The 22,606-nt window shown below is 40.5% G+C and overlaps 1 protein-coding gene across 1 annotated transcript; it reads left to right on the top strand.

The window, feature by feature from the left end:
- The first annotated feature begins 1,176 nt into the window (after positions 1-1,176).
- WDR1 (WD repeat domain 1) lies at positions 1,177-20,644 on the top strand. Its single transcript, XM_068188685.1, has 15 exons — positions 1,177-1,493; positions 1,784-1,905; positions 5,684-5,774; positions 8,578-8,725; positions 10,136-10,316; positions 12,139-12,216; positions 12,921-13,001; positions 13,120-13,353; positions 14,153-14,242; positions 15,032-15,186; positions 15,825-15,912; positions 16,923-17,033; positions 17,531-17,704; positions 18,816-18,960; positions 19,249-20,644. Exons 1-15 carry the CDS (start codon positions 1,478-1,480, stop codon positions 19,356-19,358), a joined length of 1,824 nt encoding a protein of 607 aa, XP_068044786.1. The 5' UTR covers positions 1,177-1,477; the 3' UTR covers positions 19,359-20,644.
- Positions 20,645-22,606: the final 1,962 nt, after the last annotated feature.

Below are 22,606 nucleotides of genomic sequence, written 5' to 3'. Positions count from 1 at the left end.
ATGGACAGGAATTGCCTTCCCAAGAGGTCTGTAAGAGGAGGAACTCGGAGACCCGCATAGCCTCTCCCGCAGATGACTACGGCGACTGAGTCCCTGCTGACAAGGACGATGGTGCCCACCGAAACCAAAGCTCTGTCGCCGCAGTAGCGTAGGGCACAATCCCGGTATCCCAACAGTGACCGCAGGGGCACAGCCCGCACAGAGCCGCCTTTAGGGATGCCGCGGGAGCCAGCGGCTGCTGCCGCACGGTGAAGAGCGGCGCCGGGAAAGGGCCGACAGCGGGGGCGGAGGGGCTCACCCCGCGCTGTTCCTCCGCGCACTGCGGAGCCCCCGAGCCTGCCCCTGCCCCCGCTGCCGCGCCCGTCCCGTCCCGCCGGGCGTTCCCGCCATCCCCGCGGATTCCCGCTCCGGGCCCGTTCGGCATTCCCGCGATCCCCACGCGTTCCCGCTCCGGGCCCGTTCGGCATCCCCGCGATCCCCACGCGTTCCCGCTCCGGGCCCGTTCGGCATCCCCGCGATCCCCACGCGTTCCCGCTCCGGGCCCGTTCGGCATTCCCGCGATCCCCGCGGGTTCCCGCTCCGGGCCCGTTCGGCATTCCCGCGATCCCCGCGCGTTCCCGCTCCGGGCCCGTTCGGCATTCCCGCGATCCCCGCGCGTTCCCGCTCCGGGCCCGTTCGGCATTCCCGCGATCCCCGCGGGTTCCCGCTCCGGGCCCGTTCGGCATTCCCGCGATCCCCGCGGGTTCCCGCTCCGGGCCCGTTCGGCATTCCCGCGATCCCCGCGGGCTCCCGCTCCGGGCCCGTTCGGCATTCCCGCGATCCCCACGGATTCCCCCTCCGTGCCCGTTCGGCATTCCCGCGATCCCCGCGGGTTCCCGCTCCGGGCCCGTTCGGCATTCCCGCGATCCCCGCGGGTTCCCGCTCCGTGCCCGTTCGGCATTCCCGCGATCCCCGCGGGCTCCCGCTCCGTGCCCGCCGGGCGTTCCCGGGACAGGGCGGTGCCGGCGCGCGCAGCCCCGCCCGAGGCGGCCCCGCCGCCGCGCACGCGCGCGCACCGCCCGGGAGCGCCGCGGCGAGGTGCGGCCCCCGCGCACGCGCGGCGCGGCCGAGGCCGAGGCCGAGGCCGGTCAGAGGCGCCGAGTGGCCCCGGCCCGGCCCGGCCCGCCCTGCGCGCAGCTCCCCGCGGGGCGGAGCCGCCTCCGAGGCCGCCCCAGCGCGGCCCCGCCGGGCCCGGCCGAGCCCACGGCATTTCCGGGGGAGGGCGCGCGGCGCGGGCTGGCGGGGAGCGGCGCGGCGCGAGCAGAGTTGACTATATATGGTCAAAGGCAGCGGAGAGCGGCGCGCGGCGCGGGCGCTTCCTGGTTCGCGCCGCGGGGCCGAGCGGGGCTGAGCGGCGGCAGCGGAGCCACGGAGCCCGGCCCGGCCGCGCCCGCCGCCCTTCCCTGCCCGAGCCTGCCGCCGTAACAAGTGGGCGAAGATGCCGTACGAGATCAGTAAGCTGGCGGGGGCGCCGGGGCGGCGAGGTGCCGGGCGGGGACGGGGAGCCCCGCGGAGCCGCGCAGAGCCCCGCGGGCTGCGGCCCCTGGCGCGGCCCCGCGGGAGGCGCGGAGCCGGCGGTGCCCCGCAGCCCGCTGGCAGCAACAAGTGGCGGCGGCTGCCGGCAGGGCAGGGCGTGTGCCGGTGGCGGGGAGGCATTAAGCGCCTTCCTTTTATTTTGATTTTTTTTTTTAATTATTTATATTATTTATTTTTTAATCCCCTTTTGCCTTTTATTTTTCCATAGAAAAAGTGTTCGCCAGCCTTCCACAGGTTGAACGAGGCGTTTCCAAAATTATTGGAGGTGATCCTAAGGGCAACAATTTTCTGTATACCAATGGAAAATGTGTCGTCATCAGAAACATTGATGTAATGTATCTTGATTTATTTTGTTTTCTAGTGTGAAGCTTTCGCTAAGTTTCATTTCGTCTCCCTCCCCCTCCTTTAACAGCCTGTGCTTCATTCAGTCTTGGCCATTTCAATCGAGGTCACACATCCGTGATCAGCAGCTGGGGAATAAGTAGAGTGCATGACTCAGGCATAAAATCATAGGCAGCGACTGTAAAAACATGTAGAAAATCTCGGTAAAATGTGCAATTATTTCCCTCTTCACATAGGATTTAAGAGATAAGAGACTGGTATATTCTGGTTGGCCCTGTTTATCTTCTTAGGTATTACTATTATGACGTTGAGTGCTGTGTTTGCCTAATAAATGAACTCTTCCCTTTTTGCTGTTTGGGGCCCTTACCCTGCCAGAGAAGCATGTAAATACTTGCAAACCTGTATCTTTAAATGCGTTTTTCTTCAGCTTCTTTCCCCCCACCCAGCCCCAACTCCAGGAATCAAAACAGTTATGAGTTTCTGGACTGCATGACAAACTGAGTGCAAGTTCTCAGCCCTGCTCACAGGGAATTTTGCTCATCGATTAAATGTTAGAATGCCCCAGTTAATGTTTTCAGTGTTGTGGAGGTTTGGGTTTGTTTTTTTTTTTTTTTTTTTTCCTCTCTGGTGCTAACTAGAGAAATGTTAAGAGAGTTATTTGAATTATTTCAAAGATTGCATCCCATTGAAAAGCATGGAGGAAATGTTGCATGTTTAGGCCACTGTCTTGCCACTGGTTTTTAACAAATAAATTTCTTCCAAGTGATCGCTTGTTGTTTAGACATCAAATTCTCCCCTAGGTTTACTTTCCTATTGCAGATTTGGCCTGCTGCAGGGGGAGGGGCAGGGCATACCTCTGGAATTTTTAGGTCTCCACAACAATGGATTTGTTTATGGCTGCTTCTGTAAATCACCTTTGTAAACTGAGCTGTTTCCCTGTTTTATCTCTTCATGCCCACTAAATTCAGACATTTCTTCACTGTCATGTCATGTCATAATGGATAAGTGCTGCTAATAACTTAATTCCTTGCAGATTTCTCGATTGCTATCAGTTTTAAATTCATCCGCTTAAAACCAAAAGGAAGCTCACACTCTGGTTTCAGTGTGTCGGTATAATGTCTTTGTAATAGTGTTTTGCTTTTGGTATCAAGAAAAGTTCAAGTTTCTGAAACCAGAAGCCCCAGTTAAACCCTGTAATGGCACACAGCGTGATGAGAGAAGAGGGAAAAGCCACTCTGCTTACGTTACAGTTTCTGACCAAGTCGTGAATGCTGACCTTCTCCCTTGTACTGTCATTAACGCTCTTCTGACCCTATTTTGGAGGTTAAATTGAAAGGCAGCAATTTGCTTTACCTGAATCAGCTCACTGAAGATTAGCCCAGTCCAAATGAGAGCCCCAGTGCGAGCTGGGGGTGTAGGGGACACAGTGACCTGAGAACAGGCGAGGTGGGATTGTGGCAATTCAAACTCAAACTGCTTAAACTCTCAAGGGAAGGCGAGAATGGAAATCACGAATCCTTCAGTTTTATGGTGCAGTTCATGCTGATAGACAGATTTACCCAACTGAGGAGGGGAGTTTGCTACTGTTAATAATTGACAGATGGCTACAGAATATATTGTAGCAGTAACGCAGAAACTAACCAACGCCTGTTGGAGAATGTTGCAGTTTGTAACCTGACTTGCAAGTGTGTCTGCTCATAGTTAAGAGCTGTGCCTTCTTTGCACCATATAGAAGCCTCTCTAATAGTTTGCAACAACGAAATGAAATGCTGGGGGGAGGTCTGTGTGTAATCCCACTATGAACAATTCTCCAATGGAGTGGTTGTTCTCTAATTAAAAAAAAAGGGTCATCAAAATGCAGTGATCACCTTTCTCTTTAAGTCTAAAGCTATCTAGCATTAGCTAATCAGATGAATATAGCATTCAGGGTTAATGCTTGATCTCTGAGCATGATCTAGAGACTTCTTTTAACAAGAAGTAGTTCTGGAGCAATGCTGGAAAAGCTCTGTGAGAAAGACTAGTGATATTTTTAAGGTTTCATACTGCATTAATATTTTATCTTAGTGAGTCTAAGACTACTTTGAAGCTTGGAACTGAAACTGCTCACTTTCATATGTGGCTCTGGTTTCAGTGTTTGACATAAGCCACATAAGCTCGCTGCTGGTTTAATCTAGGTACTACATTTGTCCCAGCTCACACTATAATTTTCTCCTTAAATATCTTTTTGGAAGTGGTTTTTAATACAAAAAACATGCAAGTTAGAAAACTGACTTTTGACAGCCTTAACTTACTACCTGGTTTCTGGAATCTGTCTACCATATCTTGATTTTGAGTCTTTATTTTTCATGTAACCCTTTAAGTTAATCTCTTAGCTTAGTTTCCTGGACTCTTGGAGAGTCTTGCTGTAAAATAGGACCTACATGCCATTAATAACAACATGCAGGGGGATTTGAGCTCCCTGACCATGTAGGTGATGCAGATATAGAATAGGGGAAAAGATTATCTTGTCTTGCTCAGATGAAATCCAGTTGGGCACAAAGTGAAGAGGGATGTGCATGCTGTAAGTGCAGATGGTTGTGACTTAAGTAGAGCTATAATGCACTCAAGCAATGCATAAAAGCAGGAATGAAAAAGAGTTCTTTTTTGCATGAGCAAGCTGAATTCTGTCTCCTGAGATGGAACAGTACTGCAAGAGCAAGAACTCTTGTGAGCAGGAGACTGCTTTCTAACACAGAGCAGGTGTTTTAGTTTTTCCTGATTGGATGGCTGAGTCATACCATAACATCAGGTGGTTTTCTGGTTCAATTGAATAAATCTGTATTAATTTCAGGAGTTAAAATGGAATTTTGTTTTGATCATATGAGTCAAGTTTCTGGAGCTGGAGCAAGCCTGTTAAATGGTAGAAAATATTTCTAAAGAGTAGTGTATTACTATTGCAGCATATATACACTGCAACTAAGAGAAGTGCAGAATTACTTTTTTTTACAAATTTGAAAGCAGTTTTTTGCTTTGATGTCATCCTTTTTTTGATTTGTGTGGTGCCTCTATTGTATAGCACTACTTCGCTGAGACACAGAGTTCATTTTATTGTCCAACCTGAAATATCTGAAAACATAATTTAGACTGAAGAGCTAAAATGATGATGGAGTGGCAGTGAATTTCTTTCAGAATTCCTCCACAACTCTTGATACCAGGTCTACTGGCTTTTTAAGCAGATTGCAATTATCAAGAAAAAAAGAGCAAGCCTAGCACATCTCATTGGTTATTGAGTGATTTTGGGTAGATGGTGAAGATTAACAGCCATGTGTTATAGTTGACTGTAGGCTTAAGTTTTATACTTGACTACAGTAGAATTTTAGGTGTGTGCTGCAAATCAGATTGTATTTAGTATTCTGCTTGGGTGACTGGGCTAGCTCTAAAAAAAAGAAAGCCTGATGCTTGGCCTGTTATTTTGGAGAGTGTTTTTCTACTGTTCAGCAGGCATTGGAGAAGAAAGGGTCCCAGCACTTCAGGTTTCCTTAAGAGGAAATCCTTTCTTGTGTCAGTTGTTAGAAAGTAGTGTGTTGCTTCAGTGGTACCAGCAGTGTTCTGCAATGTGTACTGCACTTCTCACTTTCACACAGTTGCTCAATTTAAGCTGGAAGGCAGGGTTTGATAGAAAGGAGTGCAGGGAGAAATTATGAATTTTATTGTTGAATTTCTGATTTTATTCCTTTGAAAATGAGTGTGTACAACTTTGTAACTTTTATTTTTCCCTTTAAAATAGAATCCTGCAATTGCTGACATCTACACTGAGCATGCCCACCAGGTTGTAGTTGCCAAGTATGCTCCTAGTGGGTTCTACATAGCATCTGGAGGTAAAGTATCCATGTGTGCGAGATGTGTGGACAGAGCTGTTAAAGTTACTGGCAAAACAGTAGTAACACTTTGTGTGTGTGTGTGTGTGTGTGGAATATGCAGACAATGGGATGTGCTTCAGTGGACTTACATACACGTCTCTGAAGGAGGAATGATTTCTGTCCTTGTTCCTTTAACCTCTTTCTCAGGCAGTGAGCTTAGTGACATTCTTGGTCTTTTTAAAATGTAGTATTTCAATAAAGAAAGAACCTGGAAAATGAACCCTAAATACTTGGTGTGATGAAGACTTGTGTAAATGCACCAGAGTGAAAAGTTATTTCTGAAATACAGGACTATTGTTTGTGATGTTAATAAACTTTGATACTTTATAGGCAGGGGAGGGATTCTAAAACAGTGTGTACTCCTTTCTTTTCCCTTCTCCCTTCTTTCTGACCAAACTTGGCAACATAACATTTATAACTTTTGTTACTTTTTAGCCTGAATTAAAATAGCTTTCCTTGGCAAGTTAGCAGAGAAAGAGGCTGAGTCTCAGTTTCCATGTAATGCATATGTATCAATAGTCCGAGGATGTGTAACGTGAATTTTTAGTGTAAATTTCCTGTATTATAGGAGTTTTTCACTACCAAAGAAATAAACAAACCCTTTTTAATAGAATCTTGCATCAAATAATTGATTTTTTTTCAGAACTGGTACACAGAATATTGATAAATACAATACTATAACTTGTGTTTCTTACAAAGATTTGCAATTAATATATAGGTTTTCTAAAAAAAGCTTGCTATTGTCAATTAGAAGTGCTTCAGAAGAAAGTAATGTGCCCAAATAGATATATTTTCTAACTAATATATCTAAAATAAAACATTCTGAATATGAACCCCTTAGAAGAGAAGCACAGATTCCTGCAAAGATCTTAGTAGAATGGGAGTTTCCCTTTCAGCAATTTCAAGGGAACTGTATTTTTTTAAGTGTAAAATGTCCTGTCCTTCTTGGTTTCCTTCATAACAGAAAGCTATATTAGAATAATTATTTTTGGAGTACTGGAGAACCTTTAAGAACACTGATAGCAGAGCTTTTTTTTTTTTTTTTTCCCCTCCTTTTTCTCACATTCTTGTCTGAAAGGGACCACAGCCAGGATTTTCTTGGCTCCGTCTTGCGTGTGGACCATGTGTCAAATTGAATACCCTCTTAAAATCCAGTTTGCATTCTGTATTCTACAGACTTGGTGCACTAGGTTTGTGCAGAACTTAATACTCAGAATAACTATCTAATTTTTTCTTGTAGTCTTTTAGATTTCCAGTCCTTTGTAAAAGAACAGTGATAGATACTCTGCTAGGGAAGTATTTGGTTGATTTTTGTCGTACCCAAGTGAAAGAGTTTAGGTTGCAGTATTTCCCTTAAAAAGTGTCTTCTGTATGTCATTTATAAATAGTTTTGTGATACTGCTGAGCATGGGGTCTGAAGACAGATGACCAGGCTGTTTAAGCTGTTTCTAAGTATAACATGTAAGATTAATTTCTCTGTCTATAAATCTGCATTAGCCATGCAACCTGCATTAATACTTCGTGTGCTTCATGAGACAGACCTTTGGCATTATGCTTTTGGCTTTTATGGTAATTTCTCTTATTGCAGTCATAGCAGATGTAATAACAGGATATACTGCAAAGTTACAGCTCTGTGTCTTATCTGTTAATAGATGGAGAGTCCACATTAAAATTCTGCTTCAATAACAATTCTCTCTATAAAATTCTGACTGTCCTTTTAGCGAAGTGAAGAAGATCAGTCTATGACCAGGTCTGAAAGATGTGGGGTGGCTCTATGTTTAAATTGAATTGTAAAGATTCACCAGTAAGTGGTGAATTTAAGCTTTCTGCTGAGGTGAAAGATGCATATTTTACCATGTGGTTTATTCTAAAACAGTGGTTTTTATGAAGGGTAAAATACACACATACTTTGCTGTGTGGGTTTCTTTAGGGATGTGTAAATTTGTCTGTGTATAGAACAATTCCTCTGGTTACAATCCTGCACCACAGTAATTGCTCTGAGTAGCTCTTGGGTTTTACAATACTCAGTGGAAACAGTGAGCCAGGGAGCTTTCATTATCTTAAGTCTTAAATTGTTAACTGCTTGTGCCATGTCTGCTGCTTTTAACATTACAGTTCCTGAATATTCTGTTGCATTCCTGTCTAGTATTCCAGATAGTGCAGGCATCCACATTATTAAGTGTGTACATGCTTCTGTATGAAAAAGTACACTGATGTGCATGAATTGAGTTCTGTGGACAGAAATCTTTTTGTACATTCCATATACCTGGTATTTGCATGCATGTACCTCCTTTGAAGGTACAAATTGTAGTGCATCAACCACTGTCCACTGGACTGCTCCCTTCTTGGTGTAGGGTGGCTTACTTCCCAGTGAAGGGTCAGGGAGCTGTCTTGTAGCTGCTGGGCAGGGGGGCTGGGCTGGCTTGTTCTTTGTGTAACAGATACTTAACACATACCAGCTGATAACATTAGAGTTCCTACTCTCTTACTGTGCAGTTTTTTCACGTCTGCAAATGCTATCTCAGTCTCTTGTATCTGGTGCTGCGTGCCTTGAAACATTAAGTTAAAAACCTAATTTATTGAAATGGATATAGTCTTCAGCATTCCTAAATAAGACATTTGTAGTAGCTGTAATAGGCTAAGGTAGTAGGTCCCTAGTACAAGTCTTCAGTGTGGCTAAAAATCTGTACTCTGGCAGATTGATGAGTCATGTGACTGAGTCATGCTGGAACAATAGTTATATTCTATTTTATTATGGCAGATGTCTCTGGAAAGCTGAGAATTTGGGATACTACACAGAAGGAACACCTACTGAAGTATGAATATCAGCCATTTGCAGGAAAAATAAAGGACCTTGCATGGACTGAAGACAGCAAGAGAATTGCTGTGGTTGGAGAAGGAAGGGAAAAGTGAGTAATTCTTTTGTGTTTGTGTGTGTGCTTATACATACATACGTGCATTTACTGTAAACCTCTGCATCCCAACAAAGCAAGTTCCTTGGAGAAAGCTTTTAATTCTTCAATGGAATGAAGTCATTGCTTTTTCCCCGTCTTGACTTCAAGTTGTGCTGTTCTGCAGCAAAATTTTCTATGCAGTGTTTGGCAGCTGTAAATTAGTTGGAAAATACAGTTCTGTTACAATTGCTTAGTTTAAAAATGGTATGGGACTTGTTTCTTAGAGGTAGGGGGGTATTACATTTAAGGATAGCTGTTTGGTGATTTTTTTTTGTCAAATTCTGATAGGGTAGGAAGAGGAAAACAAGATTTTTTTACCCTCTTCCTTCACTTACTGGATTCATGGTTTTATTCAATTGATTGAATAAGAATTAAAAAAAAAGTGTATCTGAATTTTCTCCTTTGGTAACATGTCCGTATTTTTAGGTCTTATTATGGTAGTTTAATGAAAGAACAACAATTAATTGTCCTTTACCTGACTAAATGATATGCTGATTTAGGTTTGTGTCCCCCATTTAATGTTCAAAGACTTTTAAAGCAGAGTCCAGACCAGGTAGTCTCATGCCTGAAAGGCTGAAAAGCATCGTGTGGTGCTGTTCCCTAGTCCCCTGCACTGTTTTTCAATCCCTGTCATATACTATGTCCTTGAAAAAGACTCTCTGTCCTCCATTGCTCCTTCTGCCCCATCTCCTCCTCGGTAGATACAATGTGTGTTTGCTCTCCTTCTTCATAAACGTGGCCAGCTTCCTATTAGGTGGATGCACTTTCAGTCTAGAATATTGTTGAAGGGATTCTAAAGAAGACTTTTCAAATAGCAATGCTCTGGCAGTTTAGTGCCTTGGTATTGATTATACTGTTTTTTTTTTTTTTAAGGTGATTTAGAGTAAGAACTGTCAAAAAAGCTTTTAAAACTCTTCTTCCTTAAACCTTTAAGTAATAATATTTGTAAAAGTGATGGTACCCAATCTAGTCTAAATAGCCAGATAACTGTGATCCAATGTCATTGTTATCCTAGCTTTCTGCAGTCTGTGCTGTGGCTAGGCAGATGGAGTAATTTACTGCTTTATCTTACAAACCAACACTCTTAGTGAGGAATATACATTGGATCTCTGAATTTTAGAACCTTTATATGTAAAACCTGATTGTTTGTCCCCTTCAGCAAACATCTGCTATTGAAGATTAGAATCTCTCACCAGCAAGATCTTAAATAGCCTTCAGGGAACTATGATGCGCTTGCATGAGATTAATGAGATGACCTAATTTCTTTTCTTTGAGTGCACTCAAATCTTCAGTTTGCAGATGTTCAAGGAGTTAATCTATGTGTAACTTTTATGAATTGTAGTTATTGTGTGCTTTTCTATCTAGATTTGGAGCAGTGTTCCTATGGGATAGTGGCTCTTCTGTTGGTGAGATTACTGGGCACAATAAAGTGATCAACAGTGTGGACATTAAACAAACGAGACCATATCGGCTGGTAACTGGCAGTGATGACAACTGTGCTGCTTTCTTTGAGGGACCGCCATTCAAGTTCAAGTTTACACTAAGCGTGAGTTGAAGTTTAGATGTGGTTCTGTTAAACTGTGCTGTTTCCAGCAAGCTTGCAGTTCTTATCACAACTAGCTGTTACAACAGAAGTTCTCAGTTCCCCCCTTTGAAGCATAGCTGGTGTCAAGTGGTTTTCTTAAAATTATGTATAACTAAATGTTCGTCTCAGGCCAAGAAAACCAAAAGAAATGGTTTGTTAAAGAGAACCTGAAGCACTTTTTCCAATATTCTTTTTTCATTGTCACTAATCTATGGAAGGGATGAAGCAGGCTGTTTTATTGACTCTATTGATGCTTTCAGAGCTCTGTTTCCCAATGCAGAAATGTGTGTAGAATTTCTTGAAGCTTTCCAAGGTGCATGATTCAAAAAATGTGGTGATTTTTAATGTAATTTTCCAATCTGATAAAGAGTGCTCAAATCTGAAATCCTAGGGCCACTTTTAAAGGGTGAGTGTAGATGTTTGAAGCCATAACCTGATTTCTCTTTTCATGAATGGGTATGTGACTTGTGTTGTCAGTTTTCTGTTTCTACGTTCTTTTTAACTTTGTTTCTTCTACTTGTTACAATCTCTTACATGAAACAAAGGCTGGAACTACCACAGGGAAGGTATTCATTGTTGCTTAAGGCCAAAGAAAATAAAAAGCCATAAGCTTCTGCAGCTGTTTTGATGGCAGAAGATCTCTTGCCTCAAAAAAACTATTGCAAAGATACTGGATGTTATTCCAGTAGTAGATTCAAAATGTTTAGTTTGTATTTTAGTTTTAAAAACAGCATAGTAGGCCTTTTATTTTTTTACACGTGAGCCTTGAGTAGTCCTCATATGCTGACTTTAGTAAGGATCCCATTCCAGTTCTAGAAAAGGAATTGTTTTGAGCTCTACGATCCAATGAAATGATGTAGTTGCCTAATATATTTCTGAACTTAAGCTGATACATGCATTTTGTTAAGCTGGTTCTTTTGGAATTCTAAAGTCCAAATTGCTTACCAGTGCTGCTTAGACTGGTATGTGATGCAGTTCTTCCTTTTAAAGTGATATTTGGATTGATATATGGGATTCTGTTATATGGTTTAGGTTAAAACCTGCAGTATCATCGGGGAAAAAAAGTAGAGTTGATGAAAGTAGGTTAGAACCTGCCTTCCATATTACTAAAAATAGTCTTCCAAATTTCTCTGCATGGGAGCTTTGGCCTCATTGTGGTGCTTCCCTATTTAACGTGTGTTTTCTAGTTTGCATGGTTTGAATAGTCTCCTACTTGTGAATCGTCTATTTGGGGAGCATACATCAGTCTTGCCTCATTACTTCACAGAACTACCACTAATGCAGTCTCCCAGGAATGGAATTTTAGTAAAATAGTAACTTATTCCTCATGCCTGTGCTTTTTTTTTTCTTTTGCAATAAGAAGGATAAAATACTCTTGTGTGTGTAAAACTCACTGCAAAATGAAGCAAGAGTTGAAATCTGGAGAATGTTGCAGAAGAAGTTAGTCACCACTGGGGAAGAATCTCATGTTTGAATGTAGGCTGCATCTGGCTTTTTTTACTACTTATCCCTGAAACTGGGTAATCATTCTTCTGGTATGCACTGAGTTGTTTTAACTACATTGGTCATGATGTCACAGTGTCTTCCCTGGACTGTTCTTGGCCCCATGATTCTCTTCAGATAGAGGCTAAACTTGCCTCATAGCAATTCTCTACAGCAGGCATCTCCTACACAGCTAATTTATGGTTCACATGTAAGAGAACTTCATTGTTACTAGATTGTCTTCTATGTAAAACAGTCTGTTCTTTTTTTGTTTGCTGATTCTTACTTTTTTTTTCTACAGGACCATACACGGTTTGTGAACTGTGTGAGGTTTTCTCCTGATGGGAACAGATTTGCTACAGCTAGTGCAGATGGGCAGGTAAAAGACAAGGAACTCTTTTAATATTGATTTTAGCATGAGAAGATTTTCTTGTGCATTTTGAGAATAGGATTAGTATTGTAAAATCCATGTTGCTGCTTTTTTATGCCACAAGTTTAAATTTTTGACTGTCCTCCTGTAAATCTGTAATAACTGATAAGTGGTAATAACCATACTATTCTTACTCAGAATAATAACCATACTATTCTTACTCAAGAATTATTCCCCATTCCATCTCCCTAGCATCCCTTTAAAGGTTATTTTGGCAGGAACATGTTGGACTTTTGGAATATGTATGTTGTGATCCTGAGAGGTCTAGCTGAAATAGTGAATTCATAGATAGCAGCCCAGCTCCATGTATATTCCCTACTGATAAGGGCAGGTTGACAATGATTCTTTTACCATAGGTAGCTTGTCCTTCTCAGTGGGTAGACTCCCATGACAGCAGTGCTAAGCAGCTGCTATCACAGCAGGAGACAAAACTGTAACATTTTCCAGAATTTCAAGTGTCTGGATCCAAAGTACAGGGGACTTGCTGTGATTACAATTTTCATCTCAATAATTTAGTCTTAATTATTCAATGCAGCATAGCTTGTGTCTCTCCTAAAAAAGAGCTATAGTGTTTCAAAGTATCAGATACTATCTTGGGGTTTTTTCTAGTACTGCTTTTCCCTTTAAGTTGTATGTCCTTGTGCTCTTTTAAGATTTTTGTCTATGATGGGAAGACTGGAGAGAAAGTGTGTGCTCTTGGTGGAGGCAAAGCACATGATGGAGGTATTTATGCTGTAAGTATCACTTCATTTGTGCAGATGATCCATAGTGTTTCATTACCCAGTTAATGAACTGCAAAGTCTTGGATTAATAAATGCATTTACTGTCTTGTGGTGACATTTGTTTTTACAGATTAGTTGGAGCCCTGACAGTAGTCAGTTGCTTTCTGCTTCTGGAGATAAAACTGCTAAAATCTGGGATGTCGGTGCTAATTCTATTGTAAATACTTTTAACATGGGATCAAACGTGTTGGATCAGCAGCTGGGTTGCTTGTGGCAGAAAGACCATTTACTGACTATCTCCCTGTCTGGCTATATCAACTATTTGGACAAGAACAATCCAAATAAGCCTTTACGTGTCATAAAGGTAGGTTAAAGTTCTGTTACTGCGTGAGTTTCTGCAATAAATGACTCAGTGATTGAAGTTGTAAAGATGGAAGAGTAGCTGTGGAAAAATAGCTTTGTTAAATTAGCGTTGCCAAATGAGCTATGTGTTTCTTGAATTAAGAAGTTACTCTTTACATGGGTGAGACTGTGCTTTGTGCAAACACCAGACTGATTATTTCATTTTAATTAATGTTATTGACTTATCTTTTATTGCAGCTTTTAAGCATTCTTAAGATGAGAAAAGAAATACAGCATAGATAGAAAACTACCAGAGATGTCTCATTCTCCCAGAGCTAGTGTATTGTGGACAAGGTGATTAGGGTTACCATGCAATCAAACTTTAATTTTAGGATTTAAAGAGTTCACTGACACTAGACTCTCTCTCTTGGGAACTTACATTTTTACATGAACTAGAAACAGTGTCCCAGATTTTTGCCATCACTGCTATAATTCTGGAAGTTGGTGTGGGTACATGACCATATTTAGTCCTCTTCCTTGAGTCATAAAGTGCCTGAAAAGCAGTGATGAAAAAGCTACCAAACTATTTGGGTTCATCAAGCTAATAAGGACATCCATGGTGCTTATTGTTTCTCATCAAGGACATAGCAATAGCAGTGCTATAACAGTTAAATGACTGTAAAATAATGTTTTTTACACTGGGTGACTTTTAATGCTTGTGAATAACATGTTATTTTCTGAATAACCTATCATTCTTTTCAAATAGGTGTGTGTATGTGTTAAAAATTGTTCATCAGTAATTATTTATGTCCCATTCACAGGGTCATAGTAAATCAATTCAGTGTCTTACGGTGCACAAAAATGGTGGAAAGTCCTATATTTACTCTGGAAGTAATGATGGTCATATTAATATCCTTTGAATGATAGTGGTACTTGTTCTAGTCTTAGTCTGATATGAGAACTCATTAGGAGAGGTAAAAAAAAAAGCTTTGCCAAAGACTAAGTTTATTGGACACAAGTGAATATTTTGTCTAAAGTTTATTTTGTTTTCCACTAATACCTGTTTTAATAGCTGCCCTCACACTTTCTTGCTAAATATAAGCCAACTCTTAATTCTCAGTTGTTGCTTCTTCATGATAGGTAGCTCGATAGTATGGAGAAGCAAGTAAATATATAAATTAGCCTCTTGTAACATCAAGAAACAGCAAAACATATTTTCCACTTATGATAAAACACACAGAAAGTTATATTTCCAGCATTCTGAAGCTTACAGACCTGTAATACAGTGTGAGTAGTTCACATGATGTTACCATGTAAAATGAGGGAAAGCCAATGTTACAAGGGCTTCTGTCTAAAATTCTTTTAAAAATAGTTTCTAATCTCAGACCTAATGCTAATTATTCCAGTATTTGCTATCGTTTGTGGTAGGTCATTTAGCTCACTACAGAACATCAGAGTTTCACTTTATAATATTTATTAAGTTGCCCATGGAGCTTGTAGAGTCTCCATCCCTAGAGATACTCAAAACCTTACAGAACCCTGCAGCCTGTTGTAGCCGACACCAATCTGAGCAGCAGGTTAGACTAAATCTCAAGAGGTCCCTTCTAACCTTAGCTGTTCTCTCAATTATTTAATATTTTATGGTGTGGAATCTGACTGTACCAGTATCTTCAAATGTTCCTTAATTCTATTATGCACATTATTGGGATTCTGAAACTGGAGAGAATGATGGCTTTTCTGGGAAAGGCCACACAAACCAGGTTTCTAGAATGGCAGTGGATGAAATGGACCAGCTGGTCACCTGCAGTATGGATGACACTGTGCGCTACACCAACCTTAGCAAGAGAGATTACAGGTTAGTTGAAATGTTGCCTTTTATTGCAGTGTAATTGTTTTACAGCAAGAGTGTTGTTGTATTTATATGGTAAACATAAATGCTGGAGTTTATTTAAGTTTTATGTTTCCATGGAAAATGTAGAAAGGATTACTGTTCCAACCTTGTGCTTTTTTCTGACAATGAGAAATGCATCCCAGGCTTTTCAATTTGTTTTATCCCTTCCATGGCTAAGATGGAGACTTTATTGTGTTGGGTGACTTAGAGGCTTTGGAAGGGTATCTTCTTTGTCATTCATAAGTACTCAGGGATAGGGAAGATAAACATGGTTAGGAGGAGGAGGACACAGCTGTTTCTTCATGGAAGCCAGAATTTAAAGAATCCTGTTAAGATAATCTAGTTATTTTAAAAATTGAACTGTAGTATGGTAACATTGACTTTCATTTCAAAAGTATGCTACCTGATCAAAGTAGTAAAGCTTTAAACACAAAACAATAGGAAACTTTGCCGATTAGTAGATAAGAAAATTAAGTTATTGCATGTTCTTGATGATTCGTGGGCGATTATTTGAATGGGCAATTTAAAATAACGGTAGACACAGAATAATTTATTCCTGCTTTGTCCTTCCTGCTTCTCCACCTTGTCACCTCCTCGTCCAGTGGCCAGGATGCTGTGAAAATGGATGTTCAGCCAAAATGTTTAGCTGTGGGTCCTGGTGGTTATACTGTAGTTTTATGCATTGGACAAGTAAGTATTAGCATGTAGATTATCAACTATTGCTGTGTTAATAATGCCATGTATGGTAACACTTAACTATTTAGTGTGGGATTACCTTGCACATCTACAGAATTTCCTTATAAGACCTATAGGGAACATAATTCAGCAGGATACTTGATAACCCTTGTTTTTCTGCATCCTGTACCAATTTCACATTTGTGTATAGATTTAAATTTCAGAAAGTCCTTTGTGTGGATGTTTCTGTACTTGTTATCAATACAGCTTTGTGCTGGAAGGTTAAACCTCAGAATCACATTCTTGCCAGATCTGTTCAGTGACACATTTTTGGCAAAAGGATATTTTTCTCCTGCATTTTATTTTATTGGAATTAATCCAACTAACCAATTAACTAGTGCTGTTGTACAGCATAAGCAGTTCTAGCTCACTTGCCACTAGTATGCAGATCACAGAAAACTGGAGACTTTGCTCTGAGGCTCTCTTGTATCAAAACATTATTAACTTCTAATGGTTTATGCTTTCTGCATGGGTGCTGGTTTTGTGTTTGGGACATTTGATAGTGTTGTCCAAACCTGTTTTCATGTGAGTTAATCCCACTTAACCATAGCATAGAACTGGATAGGAAATAGCCTTTAAGGTTTAAGACTGCAGCATTAACTTGCTACTAATTTGGTCTTGCCTCCCTCCCTTTAACAATGAACCAGGAAGGGAGTAAGCAATGCTAAAAATACTGGTTTGTCCATATTTATTTCATGTTCAAACCGAGTGAAGCAAAGCTGAAGGCAATGGAGAATGCCCTGCACTGTATTTTAGAAAACACAAGTACTGCAGTACAGCAGATTAGTCACCACATGTAGGCATTTCTTCTTTTATTTTTTTTTTTTTTAATGAATCTGTTCCCTTAAGATAAGAATACAACAAACATCTGAGCAACTAGAGGGAATTTGTATTTGTGAGTAAAGTAATAGTTTTATATTAGGTACTTTGAAGAGGGGTCTTAGTTTCTGGTTTTCTACTTACAGGTTGTCTTGATGAAAGATAAGAAAAAATGTTTTGCAATTGATGACCTTGGCTATGAGCCAGAAGCTGTAGCCATTCACCCCACAGGAAGTACAGCAGCAGTAGGAGGAGCGGTAAGGTTGCACTTCCTAAAACTGTACTACTTTGAACACTGGAGCAAGTAACAGAAGTATTTAATAATAGTGGGTGTGTTGTGTTGAGAAATGGTAGGTGATAATTTGTAACAACATCTGTATTGTTTAAGTGTGTGGTCTTTGGTGTTCTTGGGCTTTCGTTCCCTAGGTTCTGCCACAATTGTGACCTAAAGTCTATTTCACTTCTTTTTGAATTGAATCTTTTTTCCTGTATTTGCTGTTTTGAAATTGCCAAATTGTTTTTATCCAGGGTTTTCTTGAAGCTGGCAAATTATAGGAAAATGGAGTTTTTTCCATTTGGATTTGATTGGTGCAATCCAATTGGTGGATTGCAGCCAGCATAAATGATTGGTTATCTAAACCTTTTCTTAACATAAGCGCTACCAGAGAGAATTAATGCAAAATGTTTCAGGAACTCCTCTTTCTATTGTAAAATGACTTTTCTACCTTTTCTCCTTCTTTGCTATTAATTGCAGGATGGAAATGTCCATTTGTATTCAATCCAAGGAACGTCTTTGAAAAGTGATGATAAGACTTTGGAAGCTAAAGGTCCTGTTACTGACCTGGCGTATTCTCACGATGGTGCCTTTCTTGCAGTCTGTGATGCAAACAAAGTTGTCACTGTCTTTAGTGTTGCTGATGGCTATGCGGTAAGAACTGTTGTAATGAGAGTTTTCTTTGTTTAAAAACAGACTGACAGCTCATGTCTAAATCTGTTGTAGCTGCTGAGGCTTAATTGTAAATACTTGATGTAAATTTGATGTTTCTGTGACTGTTTGCCTGCTATTTTGGACTACTCCTGGTATTTACAGCAGCCTATGTGAACCCCCCAGACCGTATGAATAGTTGAGGAAATGTGCAGCATGGGTTGGCTGCTGAGAAAACACTGAAACCCATCTAATAACAAATGCATAGTTAAAACAGGGAAGGAGCTGGATTTCCACAGACTAGCCAAAGTTAAATACAAAAAGTTCCTTTGGGTCTGCCGAACCACTAGTTTTGTTAGTTTGGGATTTTCAAAGGAAATAACAAAATATATGCCATGTCTGTTAGAGAACTTGTGTACATTTTTGTAAAATGGACAAGAATGTCGGCTCAGTTTGATAAGAATCATGCAACACAATAAAATTCAATTATGTAAATAAAGCAGACTTGCCAATAAAATTCTGCTGGCTCTGGCACACAGTTCCATGGGAAGGACTAAGATATGCAAGGGATAAGCTAGGACAGGGAATCTTGTTTTATCTGCCAATCTACTGACTTTTAACTAAAACCTAAAAAATGGGCAATTCCCACTTTTCAGCCCAAGCAGTCAATGCGTATCAGCCTGTAAACTCCTTAAACTTTGACTAAAATAACACTGAAGTAAAAACAGGATGGCATTCCACAAAAAACATTTCATTTTCCAAGTAAAAGTTGAAATAATTTTGCCTTTTGAAACATCTGTGGGATTATTTTAGAAGTCTCTAAATTGCATATGCCCTTAACATATCAAGCTTTCATAGAAAAATGTCTTAGTGGTTTGTTTTTTTTTTTTTTTTTACAAAGGGGGTTTGTATTTTATTGGCCTACTAAGTATTTAAATAAATTACATAAAATGAAGCCACGACTTGGTTTACTTAGTGCATCCATCTTTATCTGAAATGTACATTGTCTGGAGTCTTGCAGTGGCTTGTTCTGCTACTGCACGTTGAAAGCTAGTGATTTCCTGAAGCAGCTTTAACTATTGGAATAACCCTTGTCTCTCTGATTTTCAAATAGGAGCATAATGTCTTTTATGGACACCATGCAAAAGTTGTTTGCATTGCATGGTCACCAGACAATGAACACTTTGCTTCTGGAGGCATGGACATGATGGTGTATGTTTGGACTGTGAGTGATCCAGAGACCAGAGTCAAGATACCAGGTATGTTTTCTTCAACATGCTGCTTTTGAAAGTTGTTAGTAGTTCTTGAAATCCAATGCTGTTTTGTAGACTAATGGTAAGCAGGCTTTGAATGTTCCCAAAGTAATTTAGCCTTTATGTTACTCTCTATCTAGCCACACTAGCTGGAATTCTTCTGTTATTTTTGTAGTTGCGTTTAAAATCCAGTACTAGTATTTAATGCAGCTAAAAATCATATTTGGAATGTGCTGAAGTTACCTTGTCAACCCAGCCTCCCTAACTCTTCTGTTACTTTGCACTGTGATACAGATGCTCACAGACTACATCATGTAAGCGGCTTGGCGTGGTTGGATGAACATACTCTGGTAACAACATCCCATGATGCTTCTGTTAAAGAGTGGTCTATCTCCTACAACTGAAATAAGCCCCCTCTTTGGAAGGACCTAATCAGGGACTAGAACTACTGCAGTGGAACATAGCATTTCTTTTAAAAAATCTGTATTGGCCTCTGGGTCTGCTGTCATATCCTCATATCTTTACAGGGTGTTCATATCTGTAATTAAATGTACTTTGAAAGCTTTAGCGAATAACAGTTTGCACATGAAAAGCACTTAAATTATGTCTGGAGCTTAACCTTTGTGCTGAACATTCCAGAGGCAACAGCCAAACAAGTTGGTGTGCAAGGTTCAGGCGCGAAAGATTCAAACTCAACCAGTTGTTCTTTTGTAACCAAGAAACATAAGACTGTACAGCATGAGAGTAATACTTCTCATTTTTTCTAATTACAGAACATTTCTGTACTAACAGTCATAGTAAGAGTATTTAGTTGTGGTCTGAAACCAATCAAGCTGTGTGCAGCTACTGTATATTGCTTTGCTTCTCTATACTGCACCAAACTGTTGCCTCAGATTTTCTCCTCCAGATAAGAAGATGGGGTACATACATAATAAACTTTTTATGTATTTCATGTCAAATCTTTGTGGTTTATTTTAAGGTGGAAGTGTGGGATTTTAATGTACTTACTGTTGTGGGTATAATGTTTACAAATAATCATTGTGGCAACTTGTTGCTTCAGAAACACAATTGTTACTTCCGTGAATTACAACTGTCTCATCATTTCAGTGTCAGAGAAAAGAAATCATTCTGTTTTAAAGATTAAAGATATTTTCTGTTTGAAGGAGAAGCATGTTATTGTTTAAAAAATGCAGTACTTCTACCACCTTTTGGAAAATACAGGAATTAAACAAAGTGAAGTGTTGTTATGACTTAAAGTGATTTTTGAGAAGATGGTGTTTGCTCAGTAAGTTTTATGCCTTTGCATGTGCAGAACAGTTGCATGAAAGCGTGACCTCATGCGAACAGATCCTGATGTTGTGTTTAGTTCCCTTCTCACACTCCACAATAGGTTTTAGTGATTTGAATCTAGCAGTCCAACAAGAGTGGAGGAGGACACTCTGATGCAAAGTAGTAGGAAGATTTGTTACCATCTCTGATGGCCAAAAAGATCTGTTGCTGTCTAGAACCTTGGAAGACTTAAAAAATTTTCTCTGCTAAGTCCCTATCACCACCACCACCTTTCCAGTTGTCTTTGGATTTTATTAAGCTTTCCTTTCTGTGTGGACTCGCGTGTTTTTTTTTTTTTTTACCAATCATATTTCTAATGACACTAATTATACAGCAAATAAAATGCTTTTGCTGCTTCTCATACTGTGGCCTATTGCTCATGTGTTGAAAAAAAATGCCGTACAAATATGAAATGTTGGTGAAACATCTTTTGAAAAGGAAAAAATTGATTTCTTTTTAGGAGTGGTGATCCAAATGTCTCCCAGCCTGCAAACCAACATCTCCAGTGGAACAGTTGACATAGAGTTTTATTTTTTTCTTCTAAGAAGTGGGATATTTTTCACCATAGTTTCTTTGTGTTTGTGTCTCTCTATTAGCAGTTTTGCATGTTATTCTTACTAACAACACAAGGACAGGTTTTGGAAAAGGGTGTGTTTGATATTTGGTTTAAGATCCAAATGAGCAAGCTTTTCTCAGTGTTAAACCCCTAAAACTTGTTCTGCTGTTGCATAGGGACTGGCACAGCAAGCAATTCATCCATTGTTCCTGAGTCTGATCTAGAAGAGTTGCTATTGAATCTGCTCAGTGGGTTCCTGTGCTAGTTGAATTCCTGTCATTTAAGTAGTTATAAGGAGGAAGAGAGGAGGAGTTAAGCAGTTATCAGAGCTTGTGCCCTATGCCTGAAAGGTGATGTGTAGGATGAGCTATTTTTTGATTCCTTGAAGACCTTGTAGTACTGCTCCTGCCAAATGCCCGTTAGCTGGAAACCCTGCATTGAGTTGTGTGTTTGCATGGCAGTGAGAGTGGCTGCTCGTGCTTCAGCTTCCACTGGATTTGTTTATTGGCATATGGCCTAAGCTTCTAATTCCTTAAGAGCTAATATGGTCTTTGTAGTTGGCTAGCAAATCCTGACTAGAAAACTGAAAATATATTCTGCTCTTGAACCAAATGTCTTAACACAGGTTCATTGTTGATCCAGTCAAACTTATTTAAGGAGTCTGGCTGTACTGCTCTGAATCAGGCCCCTACATTAGTTGTGTTTGCCCCAGACTGCAAATGTCTTGTGCTAAACTCAAATCCCTTGGCCTGCCCTCAAACAGAGAAGCAGGAAAATAAGACAGGATGGTCTGTACAGATTGTAGTGACTTCAAAAGGGAATGGTGATACTTGACATGAATATGAAATCAGGCTCAGAGGATGCAAATTAAAAAAAAAAAAAAACCACCTCCCATACCTTACCAAAACTTAAAAGCACCTTATATGTTGCTATCTGAAGAGTTGTATTTTAATATTAGTTCAAGCCCTGTTCTAACATAGTTCCTCAAGCCCCCTTATTCCTGAAGGCTTCTGTTTTAAACATGAACATGCTTTTGAGCTTCTCCATGCAGTTACTGGAAAGCTGATTTCACTTCTCCATGACTGGCAGTTTGCCTGCTTTACAGTGAAAATGCAGCTTAATTAGGCCAGGGGTAGGTTTGGAGAATTAACGTGACCAGTAATTCCTCACAAGGCTGTAATGCAGGCATTCCTCTCCCCTCCCCCTTTAACTGTGATTTAATCCTGGCTGCCTGTTCCATTTCTGCCACGCTTGTACAGCACATTGGCCTTCCAAGAAGCTGCTCTGTACAGTCGGCCAAAAATTTACCAGCAGCTGTTGTGTGGAGTATCAGCAAATCCTAAATGCAATTCTTTAATTGGCAATTGGTAGAGGGGAAAAATAAAGGGCATCACTGATCTATTTGGAGATGGAAGTTGTTTGTTTTGTTGGACACAATAGAATTATGGATAGGTGTTCTGACACCTCTGTTCCTCAACCAAATGCTTTTGCTCTTAGCGATTAGAATTCCTCAGACCAAGAGTAGCAGCCTCAAAATCTTAATTACATGAGTTTTTTTTCTGAAGCAAAATACCAAAGATGTAGAATCCTTTGTAGAATCTTATCCTGGAACTGATATTTTCTTGAAGGTACATGTCTAAGCAGAGTACTCAGTATGTCACTGCAGATACTGTTTCATGGTTGTGACACAAGAAAGGATTTGCTGATAAAAACTGTTCCCTACAGTAAATTTATGACAGTAAACATGCCTATATCTGTGATGAAAGT

The sequence above is a fragment of the Anomalospiza imberbis genome, chromosome 4 (genome assembly GCF_031753505.1).
Source record: "Anomalospiza imberbis isolate Cuckoo-Finch-1a 21T00152 chromosome 4, ASM3175350v1, whole genome shotgun sequence".
NCBI classification, from domain to species: Eukaryota; Metazoa; Chordata; class Aves; order Passeriformes; family Viduidae; genus Anomalospiza; species Anomalospiza imberbis.
Note: the sequence above shows the minus strand (reverse complement) of the source record. Positions and strands in the feature narration are given on the sequence as shown.

Coding starts and splice junctions, on each gene's coding strand:
- WDR1 (XM_068188685.1), top strand. Junction 5,775..8,577: donor GTTCTACATAGCATCTGGAG/GTAAAGTATCCA, acceptor TTATTATGGCAG/ATGTCTCTGGAAAGCTGAGA. Junction 14,243..15,031: donor GTAATGATGGTCATATTAAT/ATCCTTTGAATG, acceptor TATTATGCACAT/TATTGGGATTCTGAAACTGG.